General features: G+C 33.2%; 1 protein-coding gene across 2 annotated transcripts in view; it reads right to left on the bottom strand.

The window, feature by feature from the left end:
- The window catches only part of Adgrv1 (adhesion G protein-coupled receptor V1), a 569,696-nt gene that overhangs the window by 470,660 nt on the left and 78,269 nt on the right, over positions 1-20,767 (bottom strand). For both annotated transcript variants that reach the window (XM_058574584.1, XM_046428479.2), the window contains 4 exons: positions 14,439-14,812; positions 6,812-6,988; positions 3,283-3,463; positions 1,982-2,184 (listed from right to left, as the gene is read on the bottom strand). In XM_058574584.1, the coding sequence (XP_058430567.1) occupies positions 1,982-2,184; positions 3,283-3,463; positions 6,812-6,988; positions 14,439-14,812 (935 nt within the window). The remainder of the gene's footprint in view (positions 1-1,981; positions 2,185-3,282; positions 3,464-6,811; positions 6,989-14,438; positions 14,813-20,767) is intronic.

Here is a 20,767-nt window from a genome sequence, read left to right as displayed (position 1 = left end):
GATCTGCAAGGCCCTGAATGAACCACTCTGTGTGCACCTTGTCTTTTATCACCACACCTATCTCTCCACATTGTGGAAGCACTGTCCCTCTTTCATTTCCTCTGACAGCTCTTTCCCTAACTGACACCTTTGCTCAAGCTATTTTACCTATCTCAAGCATTTCTTGCCCCTTCGTCTGTCTTTCTTCTCTATAAACCTCAGGGATCAGTAGAAAGCCTTCCAGCCTGCATCAACACCCACCTCTCACAGATCTCATATCTTGAATACTTTCCACAGCTGTAACTCAGTAATTATCTAGCTGTTTAAAATCTCTACAGATAGCTGAGATGTATGAACCTGAGTAGTGCAGATCACTTGTAACTTGGTACATGAGAATAAAGTTAACAACAGTGATATCTGAAAATTCAGTTGTTTCCTCTTCTGTACATGATGCCTCCAGTCGCCTCCCCTCCCTCAATATGAGCATAAACACTTACACACCTCATCTAAGAAATCTTACTCTTGTGCTAACACAGACCAGAAAGAGTTGACACATTGTAATAAGTGGTGACAGCAGAAGTTATCAGGTTATCACAGACTAAGGTAACAGTATAAAGTGGTGACAGGTAACACATAGGGCAGCTAAGTACCCTGAGAATCCTCAAAAATGCCTCCAAGGGCATGAACTTTCTCATATCGTGAAGGATGGGGACAGATGGCTCCTTATTTTATTTTGTTTTAATTATTAAAGAAGATGATAAAACAACTAGCAGTGGGCAGGTTCAAAGTAGAAATTTAAAAACACTGATATGAGGACTAAAGCACTGCTTTAAGAGAATGCAGAGAACACACTAAGCCAAGATGAGATGGATTGAGGAATACATTACATATCCACCTATGGGCACAATAAATACCAGTGGCAAAAAAATATAACCTAAGAAAGAATTAGAAGAAGAAGAAGACATTCAGGACAACTTAGCTAATTGGACTGTAGTTAAAATTAATGGAATTCAATTAGCCAGCATTCTGGGGGTTGGGAGGAAAAGCAGACACAAAGTACAGAACATTGAACCTTTGTGTGGGTCTTTTTAGGAAGAAGGTGAAAAACAAGAAAATGAACATTAAATTTAAAGAAAAGAATCTTTGGAAAAACAAAAATGTTGAAGGATATAAAAATCTTTCTCAAGGAGAACTGCCAAAACCAAAAGCATTTGCTCAATAAGAATACTGGCAATAATAAGAACAGGTAGGTTACTGGGTGTTACTACAGGTGCATCATGTATAATACAAGGCACTTCAACATAGCCATTTATCTTCAGAATGACCCTGCTATATGATATATCTCACTTTTACAGGTAAGGAAACTGAACTTAGGAAAAACTAAGTCTCCCAAGGCCACACATTTAAAGGTGAGGTTAAATCCCAGTTCTGTCCATTCTAAATCCCAAGCTTTTTTATGGCACTCCCCACTTGAAGAAAAAAAATGATTAAAAAGACATGTAATTTCTTTACAATCTCAATTTTGTCTGATGGAGATAACAGGATTTGAAATATTATTTAAGAAACTTTTTTCTTTTTCTTTTTGAAACAGGGTCTCACTAAATTGCCCAGGCTGGCCTCAAACTTGGGATCCTCCTGCCTCAGCCTCCAGAGTCAGTGGGATTAGAGGTGTGCACTACCATACCTGGCAAGAAACAAAATCTTACATGTATCTGATCCAAACCTACAACATTAAAACAAATAATACAAAAGAAGACTATGACAAGTATAAATACAAAAAAGTACAGTAGCTATTTAAGTGTCAGGTTTCAACACAATAAAGCATCTTAATTTGCCTAAAGTTAAAAGGTCAAAAGGCTATCAGCATTCATTTTCTTTGTTTAGTATATTCTGCAAGTCCCTTCCAGTCCTCCAAGGATAGTGTCCTTATTTTTACTCTGCCTTAGTTATTAAAGAAGTTATTTTACAAGCACAAATGGAGCTTCAAAGGATAATGACGTACCTGGTAGTCCTCGGGACTGAAAGCTGTCAGGGACACTGTTCTATATTCCGCAGTCACCCTCCCCAGGAGTCCTTGTGCACGGACAACCAATAACCGGACCTCTCCATCCTCCTCTTGCACAGTGATGTTTGGCACACTGCTTGCCGGCAGGCTCATGGGGTCCTCAGGCTGTGGGGGCAGCCCCGTGGAGAATTGCAGCAAGCCTGGAGGAGGCAAAGAGACAGGACATTCTTCTCCCAGTCGCCTACAGGACAATTCCTCATTCATTTGAAGCAATCTTGCACAATCATTTTAATCACCAGGCCAAAATTCTGAGGGCCTTAATGTAGAAAAGATTTTAGCCAAGGGCGGGAGTTGTGGCTCAGTGGTAGAGTACTTGCCTAGCAGGTGTGAGGCACTGGGTTTGATTCTCAGCACCATATATAAATAAATAAATAAAAATAAAGGTCCTCAACAAACTAAAAAATTAAAAAATTAAAAAAAGATTCTAGCCAAGATTTGATGAACATGCTTTGATATGAAATGTTTATAAGCTTTCATAATGTTAAAAGTATAAATGCTAATTTCCTTTGTCTTTAATCAAAGAAAGGTTTTTTTTGTTTTGTTTTGTTTTGTTTTTTTCCAAAAGAAACATCAGGAAAAGGAACACTGATGGGTTTTTAAAACATACATTTTCAAACACATACTTTTATTTGACTGGAGTCTCTTATTAATTCTTGAACCCATTGTAGAACAGGATTAGTGGGACCTTAAAGGATTTGTAACACTACAAAAAAAAAATAACTACAAAAAACAGAGTTTCCAAGGTTTCTTATGTAGATTTATGTTACTTTTCAATACAAAAATATTCTTAATTTAGTAGGACAGACATCTATGATAGTTCCCTAATTAAAAAATTATAACTTTTCAGCACACGATCCAAATTAATATAAATAGAGATAACGTCACTTCTTAAAGGCTAATAAAACATAAATTAGAAAATACTTCAATTTGTTAACATACCACCATATACTAATTTTTAAATTAAAGGAATTCTTATAGGCATAAATGGAATTGTTTTTTTACTTTTAAAATATCCTGCAAAACTTTCCAAAATACATTACTTAAGTTCAGAAATCTCTTTTTATTTTCTCCCATAAACAATCTCTCTCAAAATGGCAGTTTAGAAGTTAAAGACCTTAGAAGTTAGAAGGTCTCAAAGAGTTCTACTTTAATCATTTGCAAAAAGTCCCTTAAAAAATCCTTTATAAAACCAAGTACACACAGAGTAGAAAGAATAGCTTTTGAACAGGGTGAGTTACCAAATGGATGATCACTAGCTTTGACGGTGATATCTGTTGTTTCCTTCTCAAGATCTATGCTTGCACCACTGGTAGGAGTTGAACCTAGTTTCCCATCTCCAGGAATTGCAGAAACCAATGTCACCCGAAAATACTCATTAAGCTCAGGAATATCATCATCAAGAACATATATATTCAGGACCTATAAATTTATAAATCCAAAGGCATTAAGCAATGAGGCATGGAGAAACTACTTACTAGAGGAAAATAAAACAGTTAAATTATATTTAATTGAAATTTCTATTTAATATAACATTTCTACATAAGCTTACACATTAAAGCAAACATGTGTATATGTTTTTATATGTGTGTGGACATATATATACATGTGTACATAAATCTATTTTATTTTATATAGAGAGAGAGGGAGAGAAAAGATATGGTGAGAAGGTGCCATAACTATGAAGCAGAGAATTAGCCTTGCCAGACACCAATTCTACAAGCACTTTGATCTTGGACCTCCCAGGCTCCAGAGCTATGAACAATAAATCTGTTGTTTCAACTTCCCATTATAAGACATTTTGCTATAGCTGTCCGAATAAACTAAGGAAGGAGCTGCATAGTAAAATTTTCTGTCTTAAAGTATCCTATTCATGCAGTAATATCATGTAACGTAAGATATATTGATGTGCTATATCAATATCATATCATATCCTCATACCAAGGTTACTGGTATTGTCAGTCTCAGGGTAGAAAGAACTACATGATAGCATGTGGTAGGCTGGTAAGAAAGGACAGAGCAGCATGCAGGTATCTAGAGTCTAATACCACTAAAATATCCTGCAAAACTTTCCAAAATACATTACTTAAGTTCAGAAATCTCTTTTTATTTTCTCCCATAAACAATCTCTCTCAAAATGGCAGTTTAGAAGTATTTTAGAAAGTAGATTTACAGTGAGAATTAGAAGTCTGGCAGAAGCAATTAGTCCAAAAAATGTTATGAAAGAAGTAACCATAACTCAACAATGTTCCATAAAATTTACAGCAAATAAAAAATTCCTTCTTTTTTTATTAATGGATATATCTAGTGTCCCAGAGTTTAAACACAGACCCACTTTCCAAGAAGCTTACAATCTGTTGTAGGAGACAGATATATAGAAAAACCTTTAAAATGTAATGTAGAAATGTCATGATAGAGTTGTGTACAAAGTGAGAAAGAAACAACTAATTCTACCTGGTAAAGGTTTTACATAAGAGGCATTTGAAGCAAGCCCTACCTAATGGATTTATTATAGTTGAAAATAATAATCAAGAAGGATATTCCAAGCAAAAGACGCAACACTGTGCTGGGAATGGTAATTAGGTCATAAAGTCTGGAGCAGTTGAAAGATCCAGATGAATGACCAGGAGTTGGTACATAGAAGATTTTTATGCTTCTATCAACAAGAATTTAGAATTGAAGATTAGAGGTAAACTTCAGAATCCTAAGCAGAAGATGGACAAAATGAGAAATCTGCTTTAAGAGGCGCACAGGCAGAATGTAAATGGCATGAACAGAGAGCAAAAGGAGATGCAAGAGGAAGCCTTAAGAAATGACTGACCTGAAAGGTTGGAATTCTGAACCAATGCAGTAAGAAAAGACAAGGAAAATAGCTGAATTTGAGAACTGACTGGCAATAGATGAGGACTGAGGGTAAAGGAGGAATGAAGGGCGACTTCCTGCTATCTCCCAAAAAGAAAAGGGACATCAGTCAGAAAACAAACCAAATCCAAACAGTCTCCAATCAATGACTGCTGGCCTAAAAGTACCCAGACAACTTGTTTATAAAAATGCTTTTCTGAAGACTTTGATTCAATAGGTCTGAGGTATGCTCTAAAAATGGTTTCTAATCACATTTAAATCATATTTTTATGATTACACTTAATAGATGGAATAATCAATGTGTTTTTAAAAAAGCAGTCTAAAAATGACAGTTATTACCTAAATCACATCAATATTCTTGAATCATGTTGTTATTTTCTTTAGGGAAAAAGAAATTTAAAAATTATAAAACATAATATTTAAATAACTCTTGACTAAAACATTTGTAACTATTTTACTTACCAAATTTGATTTACTATTTTATCTCTTCCAAATTGTATATGAATGTTATAAAACAATGGTTCCCAATTACATTTTTATCTCATAATTGGTAAAAATTTCCCCATTACTGGGGATTGAACACCGGAGCACACAAAAACACTGAGCGACATCTTTGTTTTTTTATTTTGAAACAGTGTCTTGCTAAATCCCCTGGCTGGTCTCAAACTTGCAATCCTTCTGCCTCAGCCTTCCAAGTCACTGGGATTACAGATATGCATCATCACACCTGATGTAGCTGGTATATTTTCCATAAGAAAATCTTGGGTATAAAGTCTGTTTTGCCAAATAAAAGCATTAAAAAGTTATCACACACTATCAAATTTCATAAAGAAAGAACACTTTGCTGGTCATGGTGGTGCACACCTATAATCCCAGAAGCTTGGGAGGCTGAAACAGGAGCATCACAAGTTCAAACCCAGCCTCAGCAACTTAGTGAGGCTCTAAGTAACTTAGATAGACCCTGTCTTAAAAAATGAAAAAGGGGGTACAAGGGATGTGGCTCAGTGATTAAGTGTTCCAGGAATCAATCCCCAGTACCAAAAAAAGAAAAAAGAAAGAACAGTTCAAATCTAAGACAATATTAAAAAAAACAAAACAGAATAAAATATCATCCTGCAAATCAAATAATTTTAGCTGTATGAAAATTTACTAGGTTTCCTCATTTTACCAAAGATTAGCAAAGTTTTTTTCATAGACCTATTTGCAGATAATAGGAAATGTTTGTTATAAACCATTTAATTTGTTTCTTTCTTCTCCCAAATTATATAGAGTTGACTACTATTCTGCTTTATTTTTGTTTTAATTTTATAAATGTATAAATCATCTCTCAACTTCATTTTGTTATGCAATTAATTTGTTAAGTCCCTCAAACTTTCCTCAAAGACTATTTATTAATTACAAGCTTTAAGTTATTTGTATGAATCCATGATGAACAATAAGCTATTTATATTTTAATGTAAAAACATACTGATATGAATATTCTAACATTATATATTAACCAAATATTTAAAATTCTGATACAGGAAGAAATTTCATTCCAGTTTCATTATAGGAAGTATCATTTATTTATGGAGCATCTATTCAGCAGTGAGACTATTTTAATAAAATTGGAGGTAATTTGCACTTTTGAAGCACAAAACAAGTATCTCATTTCTCCAAATTTAATGCAAATAAAGTGAAATTACAGTTAAAAGAATTTCTCATTGGCTAGAGCATATATTATTCAAAATTTTTGAATTTTAACTTTTCTTTTGCATATACTAGAATATATATGCCATGATATACATCTCATCTCCCAAGTATTTTAAGTTGCTTAAGTAGAAAAAAGCTGCAACAAAATTACAGAACAAACACAGCAGAAAAACCTTTCCAGTACACTTTCAAAGAAACAAAGAAGGCAGGGTTTACCTCAGATCTCTGCCAAGGAAGGAATGTGATCCTTCCACTGGCATTAGCAAAATCATCAACAAGGTAATTAATGCCATTAGATTCGATCTGTGAGATGGTGTAAAAAACATGCACATAATCCAGAGCTCCCCTGGTTCGCTCCACCACACATGAAATGGTAGATCCCTCCTCTGCAATCTGAAATGGAACATAAATTACTGACATGCGTTATGAATATATCTATTAAAATCGGTGATAAAATTAAAATCTTTCACGAAATCTTCTCTTTAACCTAAATTTATAACTTTCCACTTTTCTAAAAGGGACTAGAAGGCTCTACATTCCCCCAGGTATATTTCTGATTGCTAAGAAGTATTTACAATCATTTGTTTCCTCTCATTCATTCATATAGATAAATAAAGCAAATGAATTATGACCTCTAAACTGTATATGCTCACTCATTGAATCTCCTGTGTGCCACCACGGTGTTAGAATCTATGTTTACAAAAGATTTTTTTTCCTTTCAAAAAATGCATAATCCTTTCTCTACATAAACATAATCCTAAAGAGAAAGACAAACTTGGGATTTATTGATGATTTCAGCACAGACCAGACCACATGGGCCAGAGGTGGGGGGTAGAGAATGAAACCTGACATCAGGAAGAACTTTACAGACATAAGAAGCAATACAGTATATCTGGGGAATCATTCTAGGAATAATATAAAGTACCAAGTGGAGAGCCTCAAGGAATGCCTAATGTGGCATTAGATCAAAAAGGCCATTTGACAGATCAAAAAGGATATTTGATGTCATACTTAATATTTTTAAAATATTTTTGTCATACATATATACAAGTATAAAACACATGTGTATTTTTCAAGAAGGTAATGTTTTGATCTAAAAAATTTAATTTCAGTTTAAATATGGAGCAAGAAATTATAATATTTTTAAAAATAAGTCTTCATACTCTCAAATTCTCAGGCTATCAGTTCAATTTTAGTTTTATATTAGCAGATATGTAATTTGGAGGGAAAAAAAGGACAAAAAACTGAAGAGACAAAAATTCAAGTATTAGCTATGCACAGTGGTGCATGCCTATAATCCCAGTCACTGGAGAAGCGGAGGCAGGAGAACCACAAGTTCAAGGACAGCCTCAGCAAATGAGTGAGAGCATGTTTCAAAATAAAAAGGGCTGGAGAAGTAGCTCGGCAGTAGAACATCCCAGATTCAATCCCAAGTACCACAAGCAAAAAAACAATTTGAATAAAACCTGAATTTTGCATGTGCTTTTAAGTGCAATTTCATCCACAAAAAATATGGGGGACACGGGAAACTGAACCCACCCAAAACAAGCTATGTAGGAGCACACACATCTCCAACATCTACCATCTGCCTCAGTTCACCACATGTGCTGCTACCACACTTCTCTACTTCTATGGTTACGACTGTTCCTCCAATTTTAGATAACCTTCCTTCCTTCACTTTACAATGGCACACAAATTGAAATCCTTCCAATGCCAACTTTTACAAATATTCATAATGTCATTTTCAAGGTAATATGCTGTATATACTATAGTGTGGAAAAACTAAACATTTAATGTACACAATGTTTTAATGAGGTCCCTTTCTTTTTAAATGTCATTGACCAAGTTTTTGAGTAGTGTTCTCCTAACCCCATCTTTTCCATAAGCTCAATGTTTCTCACTATGTAATCTGGCATAACATGATGGCTTATAGGGACTCATCAACCATATCATGTTAGAATGAACTGTTCTCTGGGTGAGGCCATCCAGCCTTAAAGGGTTGGAGAGAAAAGGAGGAAGTAACAAAAAGACCCAGATGCTTAATACAGCGTCCCATTTAATTTCCACATAAAGTTTTGCATCTGCATTTTCATACTGGCAGAATAGAAACTGAGCAAATGTCTGGTAGAAAAAGTATGGATTTAATGTCATAGACTCCTGAGGGGTGTCTTCATTCCACCACTTATCAAGCATTCTCAGTCTTTTCCTAAAGGAGGACCATAATGTTTCATGGACTCTGTGGAGATTTATTGCCCCTTAAAATACACTCATACATGCATAATAAAAAGCTACATGAAAATACTATCTCACATTATAAGGAAATAAGCATGCATATATCATTAAAAAGCAAACTGATTTCCATATATTTCAATTCTCATTACAATAACAATGGATTTTCTCCATTTCCCACCCTAAATTTTTTTGAGAATGAATATTTTGAATGAGTTAAAGTAATAAATCATTCATCTAAGTATACAAATATTCAGCTCTTCCTTTCTCGGTAAGAGGCATGAATCAAATAGATCCAAAGATTCAGGAATCTGTGAGGGTTCCTTAGCCACTTAACTTTTTCCAAGTCAGAGAATAACCATGCAGCATCCAGGCCTAAGATAAGAAATTTTTGTTTGCAAGAATCACACTACATTTTTCAGTTAGTAAAAGCATCATCAAAATCTATAATTTTTTTAATGTTTTCAGTTTTAAAAAGGAAAAAGCAATAACTATCCTTATAAAATAAGAGTGTGTATGGACACATGCTATATATCAAAATTGTATAGAAAATTTAACAGTTTAGACTATATTCCATAAAGCAAGCTTTATAAATTTCCAACTAGAGAAGATCCTTTAAATATCAAGGGTTTGTTTAAGAAAAAATTACCTAGGATGCTAGGTAAAAATCTACCTTTAATTCTTATGAACTTAAAGGGCATAATATTTGAGGTTTGCTTTTAAAACTTTTCAGATGAAAAAAGATTGGCAAAAGCCTGACAATTACTGAAGCTAGGTGATGGGCACACTGGACCAGTAATTTTCTCGTGTGTGTGTGTGTGTGTGTGTGTGTGTATGAATGAAACTTTTCATCAAGAAAGATTTTTCATTCCACATTTTGCTTTTTCCCTCCCCCAACCAGGTACATTGATCCAGGAATCGGAACCTAAATCAAGGACGTTTTCCAGTGGTATGCATTAAATATTTTCACTCAAGGTCTTTTGTAGACAACACCTCAAGAAACACCAGACTACACAATGTAATTATTAATACGAATAAGATTAAGGCAAGGGGCTAGGGTTGTGGCTCAGTGGTAGAGCACTTTCCTAGCATATGTGGGGCACTGGGTTCCATCCTCAGCACCCCATAAAAATAAATAAATAAAATAAATATTTAAAAGGACTAAAACAAAATTAAAACCTCAAAGTATTTTCTAATATAAATATTCATCTAATTGATATTTGAATCATGCTACAAACATTTAGGCCAGTGTGTGAAATGCACAAGATCCACAGTACTCTTCGAAACCATACTCAGTAATTTCACAATAGAAACAACAGTCCTCACCACTGTTTCCTCTTTCAACTCAGGAATTTGCCAAATCTTCCGATCAAGTATTAACAAAGGTAATCAAAAATACAGTTTTTAAAATGTATTTACTCGGAAAAATAAAACACAGTATTCTAAGCCATGAATTGTCCTCCTGCATTGAACAGAAGATTAGTGTTAAACAATTACAAACCCAGTTAATTTTTAATTTTCTTTCATGCTTGGGTGATCATCTGTGCTATCAGATTATATTGATAATCACTTATTTCATTCACATAACATATGGCAGGCACTTAAAAACAAACACGGTGTAAGAAAATGTAAAAGTGTAACATAACTCAGAGAAGTATTTTTAAAGGATCTCCCTTGCCTTCAGAAAATTTGAAAGGATCAGGAGGGGAAAAAAGTGGAATTTTCAATGTCTTTGCAACAATACAATGGAAAAGAATTTATGGAAATGACAGTAGTTTTTAATTGTGAAAAACAAGCAAGTTGAAGTGAGTGAAGACAATCCCATGCATAAAGTAAATCCAGTTCTCAAATATTTTCTTATAAGGACCCCCGAACAATCATAAAATTACTGAGAACTCTAAAGGAGTTTTGCCTATACTGTTGAAGTCTGTTGATATTTATCATATGACAAATATAAAATGAACAAATTAAATATTATTTAATAACATACCTTAAATACCTATGAAAAATCCATTCTGAGCAACATATCTTTATAAGTAACTATATTTAAAAACAAAACAAAACAGTGATAAGATCACACTGTTTTACATTTTTACAAGTCTCTTTCTTATTGCCTTAACAAAAAACATCTGGATTCTTATGTCTCCTTTTTGAACCAATTGTTGTTCTCTGTTATTTTACTTGAAGTATATGAAGACAATCCTGCCCTATCTAAATACATAATTGGAAAAGGATGAAGATTTGAAGTCTTTTTCAGATGATTGTATGTTTTTATCTGCAATAGTATACCAAAATTTGACAAGAGGAAGTTCCTCAACATTTAGCTGCAATGTTCAAGCATATTTTATTACATTAAAAAACATTGGCCTACTTTGTACTCTGAATCAATTTTTTACACATGCATAATTTTATAATAATATGCAATGATTATTTGTAAAATATTGGTTTACCGAGTTATACATATCTTCTCTTTGTTGACACATTTCATCATACAAAATAATTATACTGGTTGATATCACTGTCAATCTTATCTGAAAAGTCTAAGTAATGGGAAACAGTCAAGCTCACTTTGGCAGATAAAAGTGCTACAAAATTCAAATTTTCATTTGAAAGATTGAATTTTTCTTATCATCAGCAAGAACTGTCAGTTGTTTTTCTTGTAATCAATAGCTCACTCTGCTTATTTTCATGAAAATGTCTGCCAAATACCCAAGTCTGAATAACTAAATGTCAGTCATTTTAAGTGAAACTGTTGTTCCATGAAAACAGAAGCTAGTTAAACTCATGACTCAAAATTTGTATAAGCACTTTCCATGGAGACAATTACGATGTTCTATTAATATAGCAAAAGTACTTCATTTGTACTTCTTATATCATGAAATTAGCATGTTTTAAACTATGGATGGTGAATAAATAACTGGTACAATGTGGCACTGCAACGTTGATTTGTGTAAATAAAAAAACTAAAGTATTATTTAAAAAGTTAGTTTTGACCTTGTGGACCCCCTGGAAAGGACCTCAGGAAACTCCAGGGGTCCTTGGAAATGGAATCTCTGGGTTACTTTGAGAATGACTTCAGTATGCAACCAATAAATATCACTGTTGTTTATGATGATATTGAAAATATTTGAGGATTCCTACCTCAAATCACAGAGATTAAATTTTCTATTAAATTTTTTAAGAATGAAACTGTGTAATCTTCCTGAAAGTCAACAAAAATTTTCCTATTTTAATCATCTAAATATTTCTTTCTAATGTGGACACATTCAATTTCCATTCCATTTTGTTCTTTCCAGAACTTCAGCTTGGGTACTATGGTCTATGGAGGAAATTTCTCTCTTCTGCATTGAAAGGCTTATCTAGTCATGTTCAAAGTCAGAAGTCAACAGGAATATAGCTACATACCTAGATAACTAAACCAATACTCACCACAATCTATCAATGAAATTTGAGAGACAAGCCAGCATTGAAATCTTAACTATAATGGCAGGTTTTAAAATTTTGTTATGTATTTTTTCCCATCAGTTTGGTTGTTCATGTAGTTTAACTTAGTCAAAATACATTTTAAATCTGAACTGCTGTTTTTTTCATGTTTTAATATTAAAATATATTCATAAGCTCCAACAAAGATTTATTGAGTAGTTATCATGCTCCATTCTTGTAGTATAGATACAATAATAAACAATAAGACCATATTACACTCAAAGATCTTTCATTTTTGTGGTGGAGGGGGATAACCAGTAAATAAGAAGATTTTAAAATAACAGAGGGAATTTGGGAGTGTGATCAATGCTATGAAAGAAAAAATAAAACTATGGATGGATAAAGAGTTACAAGGCAGAAATAGAAATCAGTTACTTTAAATAAGATGTTCACATAGAAAATGTCTTTGGAGCGGAGGTTCCAATGACTAAACATGAAGATGTGGAACAATAGTGTTGCAAAGAGAGATCAATAATGCCCAGAGGTCAAAACTGAAGCCACACAAGTCAGAAACCAAAGAAGAGAACAACATGAGGACAGATCTTGAAAGGAATCTGAGTTTGTGTGGCACCCCAATAGTTTTTATAACTTGATAAAAGCCATCGGTCTTTTTTAAAATAATGATATTAACAACTTAGAGAGAAAGATGGCAGCTTAGGATCACAAGACACAGGTATGTTCAAATTCCAGTTCTTCCCATTGTATCTGAGAACCAAAAGGGGAAATTAATATTCATTAAGCACTAGTAATCACTAAGCTACAAATCAGTCATATGACTTGATCATTTTCCACTTACTTCAACTTGGGTTATCTTCTTCTTGTGCCTGAAAATGTCAATTTCTTGATCTTTACTATAAAGAAACTAATAATTAATATGTGCTGCACCTATAATATGGACTTTCAGAAAGGCACATAAAATTTGATATATAAAAGTTCTCTGAACATTCATATAAAGTAGTTTCACTGTTGATGAACATCTCTCTTTCAAGTTGCAGATTTGTATGATGTTTGTTCTCCCTAGTTAAGAGGTACTCTACTTATGATATAAAAAATATGACCACCATTTGAAGATCTCTTATGATATCACCAAACCACAGAGCTAAAGGGACTATGTGACATTTCAGAGAGCCAGGCATTCCCATTTAAGCTACAATGATGCCTGTGCTGTAGATAAATTTTTCAAGTCCTATACACCCCTATTTTTCTTAATCATTTCAATTTACATAGACATTCTTCTAAATGTATTAGAATCAACTTGCAAAGGGAAATGTTCTCCTGTTTCTTGGCAACATCCATAGACATTGAGCTATTGCTGTCACACAAAACACCTGTGAAGTAGTTTCATTCACTCTCATATTACTGAATGGGAAACCAAGATGATTACTAATCTTTGAAAACATGGAAAGAACTGATAAGCACAGTAAAACTGCTAATGAATTTAGCTGGCCAAGAAGGTTGGCAAGAAAAGCATCTATAGACAACACTGAAGAATGTTATAACAACTAAAGTATGCTTTGGACAAGGAAAAAACCTCAAAACTCATATTTGAATAAAATTTCATTAACAATTATATATACTAGCTTTCAATATATATTAGTTCATTTACTTATACAGTATCCAAAGCAATACCCAAAAGTAAATTATGTGTGGAATATGACTTGAATTTTCAAAATGCAGTAACTTTAAGGATAATTGCTAAGATTTACTTGCTTTCTTGTTTACTTTTTTTTTTTCTTTTTTTTTAAGTACCAGGGATTGAACTCAGGAGCACTAAACCATTGAGCCACATCCCCAAGCCCTATTTTGTATTTTATTTACAGACAGGGTCTCACTGAGTTGCTCAGTGCCTCGCCATTGCTGAGGTTGGCTCTGAACTCGCGATTCTCCTATCTCAGCCTCGGGAGCTGCTGGGATTACAGGCGTGTGCCACCAACTCATTAATTTGAATCAAACTGTGAATTTATAAGGACAGAGACTGTAATTTATATTTGTAAGCACCACCTATACCACACACTTCTGGCCCAAAAAGTAAATACTTTGGCAATCTTACCAAATTAAAGAAAGCCCAGACCCAAACAATCTCACCCATAATAAAATTTTTAATTACAAAATTTTCCAGCTCACTGCTTACCTCTGGTATACAAGCTCCTGTGAAACCAAACAAGCCATTGGCATTGTCACTCTTTTGTATGATTAATCTTGCTGTAGTATTTTCTTCAGAAATGTGAGCTCCTCCATATACAGAGACTAGTTTAAGAATGAATAACTCTTCTCCTTCCTCTTCATTGTCATCTCTTGCAGAAACAATAAATGATTTGTTAGTTTCTCCCTGTCTGAACTCCACATATCCAGAAATAGGATGTAAATCATTCTTTGAAGGCATAGCATGAAGTTCATAAATTTCTTCAAGGGTCAGTTTCCTCTCATAGGACCTTACATCCTGCATCAGACCTGTAAACCGGTCATTACCATTCATTCCTGCCCCAATTCTCAATATTCCAGGACCTGAAATGAGACAGAGGTTTAAATCTACATATCAACTGTCATGTACTAAATTGGAACTTAATTTAGAAAGCAATCCAATCTTATTGAAAAATATTTTTATATGTAAAAATTTAATATAACTGATATACAAATTAAGGTTATGTTCTACTATGATAAACAATGAATCTATTAAGCAATAACTAGAATTTATGAAATTTTGTACTAACGAAATTAACAACTATCTTCAAATTAAATAATAGCCTTATAAGTCATTCTGTCAGTCTGTCTAAAACCATTTTAGGATTTAAAAATAAGGGGCTGGGGATGTGGCTCAAGCGGTAGCGCGCTCACCTGGCATGTGTGCAGCCCAGGTTTGATTCTCAGCACCACATAAAAACAAAGATGTTGTGTCCGCCAAAAACTAAAAACTAAATATTAAAAAAAAAACTCTCTCTCTCTCCTCTCTCTCTCAATCTCTCTCTCTATTTAAAAAAAAAGGATTTAAAAATAACTACACACATATACACATAATCATACATGTATGTTTGCTTGTGTGTATGTGTATTTGGATACACATTTCTTCATAATTTTTTATTAAATTTACTTGCCCATCTAAAAATGGAATGGTTTAGTTCACTCACAACTTTAAAACTTTAGTATTCCTATTCTTAGAGAACTTCATAGCTTGGTGTATTAGAAACTTATCTTGAGCTAAATGAAGTAAGAATTCAGAAAAAAAAAATAGTTTCCATGGGTCAAATATATTTCTTTATCTAAATAACTAGTGAAATAAATACAGAAATCAAAGCATTTCTTCCCAGAAACATTATATGAGTCTTAGGGACTTTTTATAATAACATGCAGCCCAACAATGTTACTTCAATCTCAATGACAACACTTCTCAGGATTTTACCAGTTCTTGTTCGTCTCCTTATTCCTTGCCTAATAATTCAGCTAAGATAATGAATTATGTAAGGTGAGAGTTTGGCAGTGATTCTGGAAAAGAATGCACTAAATGTTTCCCATCGATAATCTCAACGAAGGCAGTTTTACAAATTGTTAACCAGGTTGCTCCTTTAGTGAAGTCACAAGTATTATACACATTATCACAAGTATACCTACTATGGAGACCACCTTCCTTTCCAGTAAACCAGAACCACTCCTCTGAACTCCAGGCTGGTGATAAATCCTATGATGTGCTCTCTCCTCTAGAGTTATTTATCAACTTTAATTTAATGACGTAAGTTTCCCAGTCCTCATAAAACTATCTGTTGCAGCCAAGAGACTGCATAGAGTCAAGGATAAAGAAGTGATCAGCTCTTCTTTAGTTTTGTTTCTGTGATAAACTAAAACAATACTGAGTTAAAAGATTATATTCAGGTTTTGGCTCCTCTATGACTTGGCCATGTGATGCTAGTTAATTTATTTACCAATTCTGACTTGTATTTTCTTACCTATAAAATATTTAATAAATTATAGTGAAGTTAAAATTTGGTAATGTATGAAAAAAGCCATTTAAGTATAAAACACTATATAAATTTGAGGCATTCTAAATGCTTTGCTTCTATGACTACTTCTCTGGAACAAACATCATCAATATTTCTCTAATTTTAGTGTCATCTATTTAAGCTAAAATGCTAAATCATCCAAAATAAAAAAAGTTATAGACTCTACAATGTCATAATGGTCCTTTCGGAATGGAGAGAACATGGTAATATTCACCTTACATTTTTTTAAAATTTATATATATATATTTTTTAACCTTTATTTTATTTATTTATTTTTATGTGGTGCTGAGGATAGAAGCCAGCACCTCGAACATGCTAGGCGAGCGCTCTATCACTGAGCCACAATCCCAGCCCTGCATTGTAATATTATTCTATGCTTTTTAAATTTTGTAAAATGCATATATATTACTTTGACAAGGAAGTAAAAATTGGTGATATATATATTTTTATAGATATAAAAATTTCAACAATACACTTAATGTTTATAATGGTGATCTTAGAATTATGGTAATGAGAATGATTGTTATTTTTTGTTTTATATGTGTACTTTTAAATTTTCCTTGATTTCTGTATTGACCGTACAATTATTTCTTTAAAAATACAAATTTTTGAAACCATCACAAACCTACCAAAATGGTTTTCTAAAGATAAAATAAGCATTGGTGAAATGGTACTTTGATACACCAAAAGTGAGAATATAAATAGGTTCAACTATTTTGGAAAACTGGTAGGTTTTATCTATTAAAACTGAATAAACACACACACACACACACACACACACACACACACACACACACAATGATTCAGCAATTCCATCCCAGGAATAGACAGCAGAGAAAATTTCATCCAGAAAACATATATAAGAATATTCAAGAGAAATGCTGAATGTAATAGCCAAAAATTGGAAACAACACAAACAAATTTAAAATACCATGAAAAAATACTGTTCTAATTACACAATGGAATACTATAAAAACATGAGCATGAGGTATGTAAAATAGGCAAAAAATATGGATGAACCTCAAAAACAATGCTGAGCAAAATAAGTCAGACATTCAATTCTATTCACCTAAATTTTAATACAGGAAAAATCAATATTAATGCTCTTAAAAAATAGCAATCATAGGTGGGCAGGGTAGTAAGTTACTAACTAGAAAAAAACCACCAGTTACTTCTAGAATGCTCTATTTCTTGATCTGAAGGCTGGTTACACTATGTGGGTGATGAAACTAATGATATTCAAGTTTTATAATTCATCTATCTGTACTTACAATACTTATCATTTATACACTTTAATATGTTTTCCTTTAAATTAACATGTAAAAACACATAGGGTACATCTGATGTTTCAATACATATGTACAATGTGCAATGATCAGATCAAGGTAAAAGGCATATCTATCACCCAGACATCATTTTTCATGTCGGGACGTGCAAAATTCTCTCTACTAGTTATTTTGAAATATTCAATTATTTGTTGTCAACTACAGTTAACCCAATGTGCTATGTAAAATTAGAAGTTATTCTACACCCCTGTACCCATTAATCAACCCTCTCTCTCCTACATCCTTCCCAGCTTCTGGTCACCACGATTCTATTTTCTACTTCTATAAGATTAACTTTTTAACTTTCACATATAAGTAAAAACATGTGATATTTGTTTATGCACCTAATTTCCTTCTCTTAGTATAATGTTCTCTATACTTCTATTCATGTTAGAATTTCATTCTTTTTGTGGCTGAATAATATTCCATTGTGTACATATATTTTTCTCATCCATTCACCTAGAATAATTCCATACACTGTCCACTATGAATAGTGTTTCAACAAATGTCATTTCGACATATTCAGTTCAATTCCTTTGATTTGGATATATACCCAATGCAATTGCAGGTTCACATGGTAGTTCTATTTCTAGATTTCTGAGGAAAACTAGAATACTGTTTTCCACAATGGCTATACTAATCCATATTCCTACCAGAAGTGTATGAAAGATTGCCCTTCTCCACGTCCTCACCAATATTTGTTATTTTTTGTCTTTTTGATTACAGTAACCATTGTAAGTGGGTGAGAAGATATCTCATTGTGGTTTTGATTTGCATTTCCCTGATAATTTGTGATATTAAACATTTTTTTCATATACTTGGTGTAATTCATGTAATCTATTTCGAGAAATGTCTGTTCAAGTAATTTGACTAATTTATAATTTGATTATTTGGAGGGTTTTGCTGTAGAGTTGTCTGAGTTCCTTATATACTACAGAAACTAATCCCTTACTGGATAAATATTTTCTTTTTTGCAGATATTTTCTCCCATCCCATAGTTTCCCTTCTCTTATGTTGAATTTTATTGAATGCTTTGGCTGTATTGATTGAGATGACCATATGGTTTTTAATCCTTCATTTTGTTTGTGTTTGATATTGATCAATTTGCATATCTTGAAACATCTTTAATTCCTAGCAATAAATCCTATTTGATTGTGTGTATGATCTTTTTTAGGTGCTACTGGATTCAATTTTGCTAGTATTTTTTGAGGATTTTTGTACCTCCATTCATCAGGGATATTGACCTGTGCTTTTCTTGTTGCGTATATTCTTGTTGGTTTTGTGTCAGGACAATGCTGACCTCAAAAATGAGCTCTGGAGCATACCCCCTTTCACTTCTTTGGACTAGCTTGAGAAGTATTGACATTATTTCTTATTTAAAAGTTTGGTAAACTTCAGCACTAATGCCATTTGGTCTGGTCTTTTCTTTTTGGAAGACTTTCTATTACAGATTCAATCTTGTTAATTGTTGTTGGTCTGTTCACATTTTCTGTGATCTCTTGGTTAGATTTTAGTAGGTTATATGTGTACATAAATTAATCCACTTCTAGGTTTCCAGGTTTTTGCATATAGTAGTTCATAATAGTTCCTAATAATTATTTGTATTTCCCTAGTATCAGATGAAATGTCTCCTTTTTCATCTCTGATTTTATTTATTTAGACTCCCAAAGACCAATGGTGTGTCAGTGGGGGTGAGCCTCTGCTTTTCTGGGCCACAGTGATCTAAAAGTCTGAGAAGAGGAAGAGGCTATTCAACTGCTTCTTGAGGCAATGGAGGATGGATAGGGATGCTCAGTTGCTTCTTGGGTGCCTAAATGGGCCAAGCTACTCAGGAAAGGTTGCTTGGCTGCTTCTTGGGGTTGTGGGTGGATACATGGGGCTTCTGTGTGCTGAGGTACTCAGGCACTTTAGTATATTTTGTAATATATGTTACATTTCATTGATAACTTTAAAAAAATAAATACATACGTGGTTTTAATTTTTTCTTTCCAAGTGACACATTCAAAAATAGTATAAGTTCTTTGCAGGAAGCCAAACAAAGGAAAGAAATACCAGTATTCACAATCCCCAATCTTTTTCATTTTTGTTCTACCACCATTACTTTCACTAAAGGAATCAAGGTTAATAGATGAAAGTGTGAAAATACATTTTCATCTGTTAACCTTGATAAAATAGAATCAAATCATAAAATGGAGTGAATTGGTGATATAATAGATAAAACCAACATTTGTGTGTATACATACACACAATCAGAAAGTGAATAATTTAATGCCATAGAATATTTCTAAGCACAGTCCTTGGGCAGAAATTGGTAGATGTGTACATGATGTTTGTTTTTTTCTATATTATTTATTCTGGAAAAACTGCAGAAGTTAACACCTAATGGTGGAGATTCAGAGGGAAAATACAACACTATAGCCACTTAATCTCTGTTCTATCTTCTCATTTAATATAAAATAGAATCAAATTATAAAATGGAGTGAATTGGTGACATAATAGATAAAACCAGCATTTGTGTGTATACATACACACAGATGAATTACTCATGGAAACAGTATGTGGTTTGTCTTAAAGCCAACAAAAATGATCTCTTCAAAACACTCCACAGAATTCACTAATTTATCTCCTGATACTATAAATACTGTAATTATTTTAATGTGATTTTTCTCCTGATTCCTTTTTACCTTATGCCTAACCACATCTACTTCCAACTACACTGAATCAGTAGCAGATCCCCAGGTACAATACTCTGCTTCATATGTCTACAGTTTTGCTATTCTTCTGCCTGAAAAATTATTCTCTACTACTCACGAGAGGAATAAATGATCTCCTTTAGAGTTTTTTCAATAAATGATCCTTCTTTAGAGTTTTTTCATTCTTTCTAAATTTATTACAGTAATCTGTCTATACCTCTTCTAAAGCCTATTTATGAGCAAAGACTATTTGATGCATCTCTGAAACATTTAGTGCAGAATTTATCATGGTCTTGATAGGCACATCATTTTGTTCAAAGAAAATAAGGCAATACAAAAACAGTTTTTAAATATCTGCAAGACTAGTATGGCAATATGTAAAAACGTGCATGTGTAACCGATGTGATTCTGCAATCTGTATACGGGGTAAAAATGGGAGTTCATAACCCA

The sequence above is a fragment of the Marmota monax genome, unplaced genomic scaffold, assembly GCF_021218885.2.
Source record: "Marmota monax isolate L192 unplaced genomic scaffold, Marmota_monax_Labrador192_F-V1.1 WCK01_AAM20220418_F8-fsc00018, whole genome shotgun sequence".
Taxonomy (NCBI): domain Eukaryota; kingdom Metazoa; phylum Chordata; class Mammalia; order Rodentia; family Sciuridae; genus Marmota; species Marmota monax.
Note: the sequence above shows the minus strand (reverse complement) of the source record. Positions and strands in the feature narration are given on the sequence as shown.